This window comes from Panthera pardus, unplaced genomic scaffold (genome assembly GCF_024362965.1).
Source record: "Panthera pardus isolate Hobbes unplaced genomic scaffold, ASM2436296v1 HiC_scaffold_13, whole genome shotgun sequence".
Taxonomy (NCBI): Eukaryota; Metazoa; Chordata; class Mammalia; order Carnivora; family Felidae; genus Panthera; species Panthera pardus.
The window spans coordinates 76,979,844-76,992,227 of NW_026526688.1; the positions used below are offsets into that span (position 1 = coordinate 76,979,844).

The 12,384-nt window shown below is 31.5% G+C and overlaps 1 protein-coding gene across 6 annotated transcripts in view; it reads left to right on the forward strand.

Moving 5' to 3' along the window:
• LRBA (LPS responsive beige-like anchor protein) overlaps positions 1-12,384 on the forward strand; it is a 781,419-nt gene that overhangs the window by 569,585 nt on the left and 199,450 nt on the right. For all 6 annotated transcript variants that reach the window (XM_019441290.2, XM_019441289.2, XM_019441291.2 and 3 more), the window contains exons 41-42: positions 6,759-6,876; positions 8,997-9,099. In XM_019441290.2, coding sequence (XP_019296835.1) covers positions 6,759-6,876; positions 8,997-9,099 — 221 coding nt within the window. The remainder of the gene's footprint in view (positions 1-6,758; positions 6,877-8,996; positions 9,100-12,384) is intronic.

Consider the following 12,384-nt stretch of genomic DNA (forward strand, 5'->3'; position numbering starts at 1 on the left):
TTTTTAATTTTTCATACTGACTAAACTGCCAAGTAGAACATTAGAGTAATGAATATGTTTAATTGAATTTGTCACCCATGAAAATGCTAAGGAGAATACTGTACTACATCATAGTACCTAGTAAGCAAAAGGAAGAAATTTACTATGTAGAAGGAAAAAAATAACTCATAATTAATTTAAAAGGTAATTTTCTTTCATATTCATAACTTTTGTATTATTGTTATCATTATTCTTTTCAAAGTTTGGACACATTCTGTGTGTTCATGGGTATATATTTAATAACAAAAGTAGTATTGTAAAGTTACAACCAGAGTCAACTGTATGTCATTTTTAAATTCAAGAAAGACCTCTGAGTTTTACTTTAAGAATATATCTTTGAAAACATAAAAGTTATATGGTTGGTGATGAAGTAAATCCATAAGCCAAATAGAATTCAATATTATTAGAATAATAAATTCTAAATTTGTGAATAAATTCTTGAGTGCTATGCTTTGATACCAAGTTTCAGAGAAAATTATATGCAGCAAAATCCAAAAATTGTGTAAATAACAGAATGGTACAACTTTAAAATACTTGATTAAAATTACTTCCATGAGTTTGTTAAAATGACGATTATTATAAATAAAACATATTTGTACATATATCTAGTAATGAGCTGCTATTAGAATTTTTTCAATATGTGCTTTCATTTTAAATGTATTTCAGATATCTACTGTTTTCCCATATTAAGATATAATCTTTGTGACTAATTTATAATCCTGTTTCAAGAAAATGGGATATGAATAGTTTCTAGGCTTTCCTTCCATTGGTGTTACAGCTTAATTGATGGCATGGTTAGTTTGTATTTTGTATATTAAGTTTCAAACATTTTTCTTGATGTTAAGTATATCTATATAGTTTGGAAATGGTTTTGTTATGAAATTTTAAGTATTCTTGGTGACATATATATTATCCAGTTTTACTCTTTAATCACATTATTCAGAAATCAATATGGAATTGTCTCAGTGAGTAAAACCTTTCCAAAAATTGACAGATATTTGGGACTAGTTTACGCAAAGCTAGTCTTAAACATTAGAAAGAATAGTATTTTAAAGTTGTTTACTGATTCTATATATGCAGACACCCGTGTAAATATTTATTTTTGAGGTAAAACATTTTATCACTTTTTAATATTTTCCCGTTTAAAATTGTTTTAAAACATTTTAAATTGATTGAGGATAGTTTGTATAGTTTTTGAAAACCAAACCTTTTATTTTACTTTAGTGAAGCAACTACAACTTTATATTTAGAGTTTATTTAAAAATTTCTAAAGCTTGATAGTCCATAAAAGTATTGTGCATTTGGGCAATAAATATGTTTCTGTTTTGTTCTCTCTTGAGGGTGAGCAATTAGAGGAAAGTTTTATATGGATAAATTCATAAGCTTTTCAAAATGAATGATTAAAGAGAAAGTGAAAAAATTATTTGCTTTCAAGCTAATAAATGCAACAGGGTGAAGAAATTTTCATATGTGTTCACAGTATACTATTTGAAAGATAGAAGAAAGCATTGTGTGTATTATTTGGGGAAAATAATATATCCCTTTTCAGAAGGCACAGTTTTCAGATAACAATTTTAAAGAATATGAGTTTGATAATTTTAATGTAAAGAAATGTTATATACACACACACGTGTGTGTGTGTATATATTTAAAATTAAATACCGATTTCTCTTTCCTCTCTCTCTTACCTCAACATTTAATCATCTTTGTTGAACAAATTATTTAAAAAAAAGAAATGTGAATTTACTTCTACTATTAATACTAACCATATTAAAACAAGGTGGTAAACATTCAAAGAGTGCTGTGGGCTTAAGCTTTCAAGCTATTTTAGATTGGGGGTCATAACTGCAGCGCAATGGTAATGATACGGTTTCCATAGCAACTGATTCATTGGAGGGCTAGACCTCTGTCTAGGGTGCTGTCAGTGTATGTAGAGTTTCAGTGAACAGAAAGTCCCAAAGAAGGGTCTGCTTCTACCTAATCCAGTTTTAATTGAACTCTAGAGACTTTGAAGTGAAGCCTCGGACCAGGAATATACTATTCCAATAAGAAATAAACCTCTTGCTTAGCTAGGCCTCAGCTGCATTTCAGTACTGACACCTTTTCCTAATGAATACTTTAAAGAAATGTTATTGTATCAATTTCAGCTACTAATTCTGTTAGTTAAAAGATTTTTTGTTTCTATTTTAAACCCGCCATCTTGACCGTAAGTATAGAATTTCATTTGTTAACTCTCTTGGAGTCAGGCTAGTTTTCATGTGTGATTTCAATGTTTGATATTTTTGGCAATTTTAAATAATTTTGTCTGTGTCTCCTCCTGTTTCTCTTTCTCTGAGTTTTAACACAATAGACCTGCTTATATTTAATTTTGAAAGCACATTACTGGCTTGCATTCAATATGGGTTTGAAAACATAGAAAACAATGCTGGATATTATGTATGGATATATATGTACTAACAGTATAAAAACTGACATAGGAATGATAAACCTTAAAACAAGGGCAGTGATTGACTCTTACAAAGGAGGAAAATGGTATCAGGAAGGTTATTTATGGGAATTTCAGTACTATCTAAAAAGCTTTATTAATTAAAAATTTTTTTTAAATGTTTATTTTTGAGAGAGAGGGAGACAGAGGCAGAGTGCGAGTGGGGGAGGGGCAGAGAGAGAGGGAGACACAGAATCTGAAGCAGGCTGCAGGCTCTGAGCTGTCAACACAGAGCCCGACAGGGGCTCGAACTCGTGGGCCACGAGATCATGACCTGAGCCAAAGTCAGATGCCTAACCGACTGAGTTACCCAGCGCGCCTTAATTTTTAAATACATGCAGTAATGTGGCATAAAGTTAGGATTTGAGTATTGGGTACATGGGGCTTATGTCATTTTCTGCAGTTGTGAATTTGATTTGGTCGTAAAGCATTTTAAAGAAGCATACCACTTCAAGTAGGTTATTAAATGACTATATTGCTTAAAGGAATGGGATATAAATTGAATTTTTTATTAATTGAAAAATTTTCAGTACATTACAATCTTATAATAGTATTTTAGTATATTTATTTCTGTTAATAATTGAAGTATCCTAGAATATAATTGAATGTTTAGTTGCATGACCATGATCTTACAATGACTGACGTCACCATTATGAGCAGCAGGTCTTCTTATATAGCTTTAGAGATATAAAAGGTAGAATTTTCATATCATTGTGTTCTTTTCATAGCATATCATAGACCTTAGAAGAGCCCTTGTTATTTGTTTTCTTTCCTTTTTCACCTATAACCCAAGTACAGGAAGACAAATGTAGTTCATTAAAATTCTGATGGATTGAGTTCTAGTTTAACAAACTTTTAAGCCCCTTTTTAGAAATGTGACAATGTAGTATATATATGTAAGCTCTGTACTTTTGGATTAGAGAATCTGGGAGTAGGCCAGACTCTGCCACTAGCTTTGAGGGACTTTGTATTAACTATATAATTTTTCTGACTCTCATTTTCCTTAGTAATATTGGATAGATTGGGGTATAAAGTGTTAAAGAACATACATTGAATTGTCTACTATTTGATAGGTCCAAGATGGCAAATTCAAATGCCAATGGAAACTAGACAGATAATAGTAAATGAGTGAATGAGTGGAGACTGTGCCAAAATGGTGAGTGTGTATCATTTGTTACCATGTGGCAGATAGACCTAGGTTTGACAGATGCCCCAGTTTTTCCCGAGAAAGTAATCTGAATAATAATGTAAATCTCCATTTTTAAGGCATTTTAAATTACTTGAAATTTTGTTATAATATTAAAATGAAGTGTATTTGGGCCATATATGGAGGTTAGGTTGCCATTGATTGACTCATGTAATCATTCAGAAACATCTACTTTGTGCCAGACATTGTTCTAGAAAATGGAAATAGACTATACTTAAGTCTTTGTTCTGGTAGAACTTAGATTCCAGTGCTAAATAGAGGCAATAGAGAAGCAAGCAGATACTATAATTGCATGTAATGATAAATGTTGTGAAGGCAATATGGTGAGTTTGGGGGGGCAAGAGGTGGTTATGGAGGCAGTGAGGTTTAGATCCAGTGGCTTCTCTAAGGAGGTAACATTGAAGCAAGAATCTAATGTAAGAATAAGCCAGTCATGTGAAGATTTGAGAGAAGAACATTCACATCAGAGGAGACAATAAATAAAAGGCCTCAAAGAAGAATGAATTGGGCTCATCAGTAAGTCCCAGATGTAAGACTTTATAAACAATTGTAAAGAGCTTCCATGTTTATTATCCATGTAGTGCAAAGCCACTGGATGGTTATTAAATGCATGTGATCTAATTTGTATTTTAAACTTTTTTAAAAAATCTTTTTTCTTTGGCTCCTCTGGTCATAGTAGACTCTAGAAGTATAGATCAGGAGAGAAACCAAGTGGGAGAACACTATAGACTCTGAAAGTTTAAACCTGCTGGTTATGGTGAGGGAAAGAGGTACATGCAACCTCTGCTTTCAGAAAATCTTGAGAGTAATACCTACAGCTTTGTTCTCTCTTTTCCTGTTTATTTCTTTTGCTCTTACTTACACAGGTATTGGCTATGTGAAAGTAGATTTCCATATCACCAGTTTTAAAACTGAAAGTTTGATTTGTTGTTTGGTTCTTAGAATTTTTGTTTTGTTTTTCAAAAAACATTGAGACTTGGAATTGTTCTTTCATTTTTAAATCCTTTGGTGCCAGAAATATAATTTTTAGAAAAATCAAAGTACATGCTTTTTGCCCATTATTGCATTTTTCATTGAGGAATATAGATTTGTTTGCAGTTAAGATCTAGAAAATGGAAATAAAAATAGAAAAGAAAGTTTTCATAGGATAAATTCTTATTATTAATTATTTTTCCTTTCCTTGTTTATCCTGTCTTTGTCCCTCCAAAGCAGTATCATAATCACATGTCATTCTATTTGTATTGTTTAGTGGTGGTTACTTTTGAGAGATATAGCTTAATTGTTTACTTTGCTTTCATGGATTTTCATCACGTTTTGATAGTAAATATGTCTCATTTTCTTTATTAAATTAATATTAGGTGAAGTACTGGTGTGGAGAAATTCCACATCTGGTTTTCCTTTAACACCTTCATAATTAAGCTTTTGAAATGAACTTTTTAAAAGAAAAAACTTGAATAACAAAGCAACAAAGTGGCTTAGGACTAAAGACAGGATTACTCTGAGTTGGCAAAGCATTCTAAGCTATTGCGTCTGTCACATGGGATGACAAGAATTGTAACAAGTTACTCTGACAACCACCTACTCCATAGAGAGATTATGTTGAGTTCATTTGCAGGTTTGTGTTTAGCCTAGCTGACAAAATGATACTTAACCTCTTATACAGTCAGTCTTTGTGCTTTGTGAATGAGTGACTGTTGCCTTTAATAGTGACCTTAAAAGTGTGATTTTTTTTTAAAGCTATGAAATGAAATATATATATTTTTTTTCATTTTATTGAAAAATAATTGACATACATCACTGTATAAGCTTAAGGCATACAGCATGATGGTTTGGTTTATATATATTGTGAAGTGATTGCCACAATATATTCATGCATCTTCTCATATAGATACGATTTAAAAAAATTTTTTACACATTTTTAAACGTTTATTTGTTTATTTTAAGTGAGAGAGTTGGGGAGGGGCAAAGAGAGAGAGGGAGAAAGAGAATCTCAAGCACGCTCCACGCTCAGCATAGAGCCCGACATGGGGCTCAATCACATGAACCAGAAGATCATGACCTAAGCTGAAATCAAGAATCAAACGCCCAACTGATGCAGCCAGCCAGGCTCCCCTCATATAAATTTTTAAAAAATAGAACGAAAAGGGGGGAAAATTTCTCCTTGAAATAAGAACTCTTAGGATTTACTGTACATATATATTTTAAAGTATGTTAAAGGTACTTCTGCAGTAGAATCTAAAAAAAAAAGAAAACAGAAAAATTAATAAATAAAAGGCACAATCAGACCTATAAACACAAAGAACAAACTGATGGTTACCAGAGGTCGAGGGTGGTGGGGGGTTGAGCAAAATTGGTAAAGGGGATAGGGAGATACAGGCTTGCAGTAAAAGGCACAGCATAAGGAATATAGTCAATGATACTGTAATAGCAATATAACGGGGTAGATGGTAGCTGCCCTTGTGGTAAACATATAGCATAATGTATAAACTTGTTAAATCACTATGTTGTACACCTGAAACCAGTGCAACATTGTGTTTCAACTCTACCTAAAAGAAAAACCCTCATATACATAAAAAATATTTCTGGTTACTCTAAAATCATTATTATATGAAACTGAATTGTATATGTGATCTGTAAGCATATAAGGTATTCTTTTGAGGTCTTCCTTCTTTTTAAGGTTTTATGTAAAACTTTACTTTCCGTAAAATGATTCAAAAGTCAGTCACTAAATAATGCAATGTGTATTTCCTGAAAAACAATAAATAGGATTACATCACTGCTTTTAAAAGCTCAAAATATATTTGTAAGTAGATGTTTTATAATTTTCCTCTACTTTTTCATTAAGCTTCCTTTCCATACATTGCAATATGTTTTCTTAGTTTCCCTCCAGATTGTTTCAGTATGTTTTTTCAATATTTAGAAATTATTTTTCTCAATAGGGTCTTTTCTATTTTATTCAAGAGGAAAAACAACAAGAAAAAAATTCAACTGCTGTTACTTACTTGGGCTTATTTTTTTTCTCACTAGATCCTGGCATATACAGAAGGGTTGCATGGAAAATGGCTGTTCACAGAGATACGATCAATCTTTTCTCGTCGTTATCTTTTGCAAAATACAGCTCTGGAGATCTTTATGGCAAACAGAGGTAATATGTTTCAGAAGTAAATTGTTATAAAGCTAACCTCCACCTCTTTCGGATTTCATTTTTGAACATACCATATAGTTCCCAGTTAGGTAGTGATTTGTAGTCTAATCTCTGTCATACTGACCTCGTTTTTTGAACCACATGCATCTTCATGGGTTTTTCCCCCTTGACCATTCTTAGAATTATTTGTAGTAATTTTAGTTTTTTGGCCATATCATAGATTAGTGCAAAATTTTCTAAATATGGTGAATAACTAACCATTTAATCAGTTGAAGAGTTTTGGTATTCTCAATATTGCTCTGATGCTTAAACTCCTCCTGGAAGGTGGATGCATTTAGAAAGGGGAGAGGGTAATCAAATGATTCATATATTTATTCAATCTTTTGTCTAATCTATTGCCATTTATAAAGGGACCATCAGAAAATGGTACTCAAGTGTCCTGGTTGCTTTGTATTACATCATTCTTGAAAGAACTAAAATTCAATTTGTGGGTTTAAAATGGAACTTGGTAAAATTCATTAAGACAAGAAGGCGAGACAAGGTGAACTTGAAGTAAAAGCATTGTTGGGTATGAGTGGAGGCATACAAGGGAAAATAATATAAAGCCTAGTGACTTCCTGTGCTTACTCCTTATACATAAGTAGATTAAAGTTTTATTTTCTCTTTCTATAATCTACAAGTTGTCGTTTAAAAAAGTCTACATATAATAATGTATATTCCATGCACACATTATTTTCCCTGTATGGAATCATGTGTCTTTAGAATACAAATTTCTTTAGGTAAAGATGTTTTTCCCTTTCCTATTTGATCTCCTCGTCTATACATACGTCTTCTAACTAATGTGAACATTATTTTTTCAGGCAAATGACCAAGTGAATGTTTCATGCTTTAGTTCAGCCTACATTCTTGCTGTCCCAAAGAGATTTTGTTTCAGTATTACAATATTTATTACTTGCTCATCCTCATTCATTTTTCTCCTTTAAAATTTCTTATGCATCCTTGCTATTGTATGTGTGTTTTTCTTTTGCCTTTCCCCCATGGCCTTGGGTTATCTGCCATAACTTAATGTTAGTTTTGTTGTTGTTGTTTTCCCTATATTCAATGTAATAATGGGTATGTAAGGATGGCATATTAAAAAGATATGTTGGATATGTATATGTCAGTTCCAAATATGTTTTAGATACTTAGTGAATGACCATGTATTTTCTTTACCTGAAACTTCTTGGTAATGTCAGTATTCAAAGCTATACCAAATTGACAAATTTTTTTTGGAGTGAATTTTTTTAAGCTAGGTAGAGAATAAGGATCATTTTCTAGATGAGTACTTACTTCAAGCTTATATATGGTCATGATATTGCAATTAATGTAGTTAAAATTTTAAGACTATCCAATTTGATATCTTCGAACTTTTCTCTCATGATTTTGACTTTCTTATTTTCATATTTCTTAAGGATGGAAATTTATACATGACTATAATTAACATATACTTAATATTTTTATGTATATTTATATGTTTCTTGATATTCTCAAAATGTGTAATTATTGAAATAAAAATGATTAGGAGACATTTAAATTTGACTATTATCTATACAGAAGTGTTTTCCTTTAGGTCATTCTATTTTATGTGAAAATATAAATTAAAAACATAAACATTGTAAAGAGAATAATTTTTAAACTGTTAATTATTGGAAATAAATAAAAGTGACAATTTAGCACCTATATGTGTAGACTTTGGTGTTAGATTGTTAATTATAAAACTTAAAACCTTAAATATTTATTTATAGAAACTCAAAGATACATATATTTAACTTGTTAAAATTCACTTTTGTAAATTCAAAGTTGTAGTTAGATAATCTCAGCTTCATTTCACATTAGTGCAACAACAATTTTTAGAACTTCTGACAGCATTTAGAGAAAATTGTTTATGGTTCAGGAGTTTATAAGTAAAATGACTATCACCTCTGGAAAACTAATGCTAAAACTTGATATGCACTATAATAAAAGTAATATGGCAAGAATTGTATACCTTAACTAAGAGTAAATATTTATTAGACCAAGAAGTTAGTTTTCCAAGAAGGAAGCTATATCGTGTTCTAATTTTTAAAAATTACTTTTCATAGTTGCTGTAATGTTCAATTTCCCAGACCCGGCAACAGTAAAGAAAGTAGTTAACTATCTTCCTCGTGTTGGTATTGGAACCAGTTTTGGGTTGCCTCAAACCAGGTACTGTTTTATGAGAAAATTTTGGAAAGTAATCTGTATTAATATTTTTTCTTACTTGTTTTTAAATGCATAACCTTCTGTTGTATGTTTCATAGTAATGATGATTATTAATGCTTTGAGTCAGCTGAACCTCTGTCTGAAAAAACTAGAAAAAGAGGATCAAATGTAAACCAAAGTAGGTTGAAACAAAACATAAACATAAAAGCAGAACATTCATCAAATATGAACAGAAACAGTGGAGAAAAATCAATACAATGAAAAGTTGTTTCTCTGAAAGGATTAATAAATGTAATTTATATATAAATATATATGATATATAATATATATTAATATATATATGATATATATATATCATATATATATGACTTATGAAGAAGAAGAAGACACAAAGTGCCAACATCAAGAATGGAAGAGGGGATATCACAACAGATCCTATAGATATTAAAAAGAAAATACTGACATATTATGAACAAATCTGTGCTACTTAGACAAGTTAGATGAAATGGACAGATTCCTTAAGAAATAGGTAACGTTAATACATCTACAGAGGAAAGTGAATTTATAGTTAAAGGTCTTCTGAGCTAGAGAATATTCCTAGCTCAAATGGCTTCGTTGACAAATTCTATAAAACATTTGATGAAAAAATATCATTTCTAAACAAACTATTACAGAAAATAGAAAAGAAGGATAAAATTTTAAAGGTATTCTATGAGACCAGGGTTACATGAATTCCAAACCCACATGAAAGCATTACCAGAAAAGGAAACTACTGATCATCTTGATTGGAAAAGAAGAAATAAAACTGTCTTATCAAATCTGCTTTTCATAGGCTGCTTGAATGTTTGCATGACATGGGTGCTGACTTTCCCAGAGTAAGTGATCCAAAAGAGAATGAGTCAGAAGCCCCAATGTCTTTTTATGACCTACCCTTGATAGGTAGAGTAGGTCATTAATTCTGCTACATTGTATTTATCATAAATGAGTCATTAAATACAGCCCAGGCTCCAGAGAAGGGGAAAGCTCCACTTCTTCAAGTGGAAGATACCAAAGAATTTATGGACATATTTAAAACTAGCACAGGGTATAACTCTTATGCAAAGAGGGCACCAAAATTGGCCTTTCTAGATTATAAGCAATAGTTGCTTTTTAATGCCAGTGAAGATTTTGATTGGATAGTTTTATAACTTAGTGAGGAATTTCAGGTTCAGGATGAACCTTACAACCTTAGAATGGCATAGTAAATTTCTTTATGTAAATAGCTTTATTCATCAACTAATATGTGTTATCATACTTGGGAAATCTTAATGATTTTCCACAGTTAATGGAAGCTAGAAGTAGGTTAATTGATTAAATTAGCAATTTAAATAGATCTTAAAAACTTAGAGTGTGCCTGTCATCTAGCAGTGCACAAGATAGATACCATCTTACCCATGCATGTTTTAACAAATATGCAAACAAAATAAATAATTGTGTAAGTGACAGGAGGGATATAATTAGGGTGTTATAATAATGATTAGTGGAATAGAGATGGGATGGTTTGGATTAGGTGGTCAGAAATATCTTCCTGTGTGACTTTTAAGTTTTGATTTGAAAGAACAGAATCAGCTTACCTTTGAAAGAGGGAATAGCATATGCAAAGGCCCTGTAATAAGGTGAAGTTCCTTAAAAAACAAACATGCAAACAAAAGAATGTTTTAAGGAGTGTTGGGAAGCAGATATCATTGGATGTTAGTGATCTTGAGAAGAGAGGGTCAGTTCAGGAACAGGAATTTATTTTGGAAATCCAGGTGATATTTGGTGCTAATAGTGCAGTTGAAGAGAGACATTCTTGTTTAGAAATTTTGAGGACATACAGTTTGTATGACTTAGAGATTAGTTAGGTAACGAGGATAAGAGAGGGGGTGTCCAGTATGTTTTGCCAAGTTTCAGTTTAACCTGCTGAGTGGCATTTATTGATATTGGGAACAGTGGAGAAGAAATAGTTGTATATATATTTCCCTAAGGGTGGTGTTGGAGTTGTGGAGAGGAGGTGGGTGGACAGATTATGAGAAGTTTAGTTTTGGATCTATTGAGATTTAAACTCCTGAGAGATGTCCCTACTGAAATATTGAATGGGAAGTTCGAGCTCAAGAGAAAAGTATAGTATTTGGGAAACACTTAATGTTGAAAGACTGAATGCTTTCCCCTAAGATCAGGAAGGCTAGAATGTCTCTCATTTTCACCATTTCTATCAATATTATATTGGAGATTTCAGCCTGTACAGCAAGAAATGCAGAGAATGAGGGAGCAATTAAAGACATCCAGATTGGAAAGGGGGGAAAAATGTCTTTATTCCTAGATGACAAAAGAAATGTAAGATTTGTACAATTAAAACTATAAAATATGGCTGATAGAAATTAAAGACATATCAAATTAACGGAGGCATTCCATATTTATGGATCAGAAGATATTCAGCATGATTAAGATGTCAGTTTTCTCAGATCTATAAATCCAATGCAATCCCTATCAAAATCTAGCATACTTATTTGGAGATATCGAGAAGCTGAAATGGAATGGATTAGAATTACCAAAATATTGAAACAGAAGAACAAAGTTAGAGGCCTCCCACTACCGGATTTCAAAACAAAAACTAAGTATAAAGCCACAATGATCAATATGGTCTGGTGTTTATAAAAAGATAGGCATATAAATCAATGAAATAAAATTGAGACTACAGAAATAAACCCTGCATTTATGATCAGTTATTTTTCAACAAAGGTGCTAATACAATTCAGTGAGGAAAGGATAATCTTTAAATAGTGCTGAGACAATGGATAGTTACATGCAAGAAAATGAACTTCAACACTTACCACACAGCATTCATAAAAAAAATAGCTCAAAGTATGTCATAGAACTATATTTAAGAGCTAAAACTAATTTTTTTTAGTATCAAAGAATTTATGATATAGGAGAAAAGCTTCATGACCCTGGAGTAGGCTAAGAGTTATCAGATTTGACACCAAAAGCATAATCCATAAAAGATAAAATCAAGAAATTGGATTTAATAAAAATTTAAAACTGTTGTGCTTTAAAGGATACCACTAAGTATATGAAAAGAGAAGCTATAGACTGAGAAAATGTTTGTACATAATGTATCTTATAAAGATCTTATATATTCAGAATGTATACAGAACTCTCACAACTCAATAAGTAACCTTAATGAATACAGGAAGAAAAGATTTAAATAGTCATTTCACCAATGAAGGTACACAAATGGCTAATAAGCCATGACAAGTTGCTCAACAA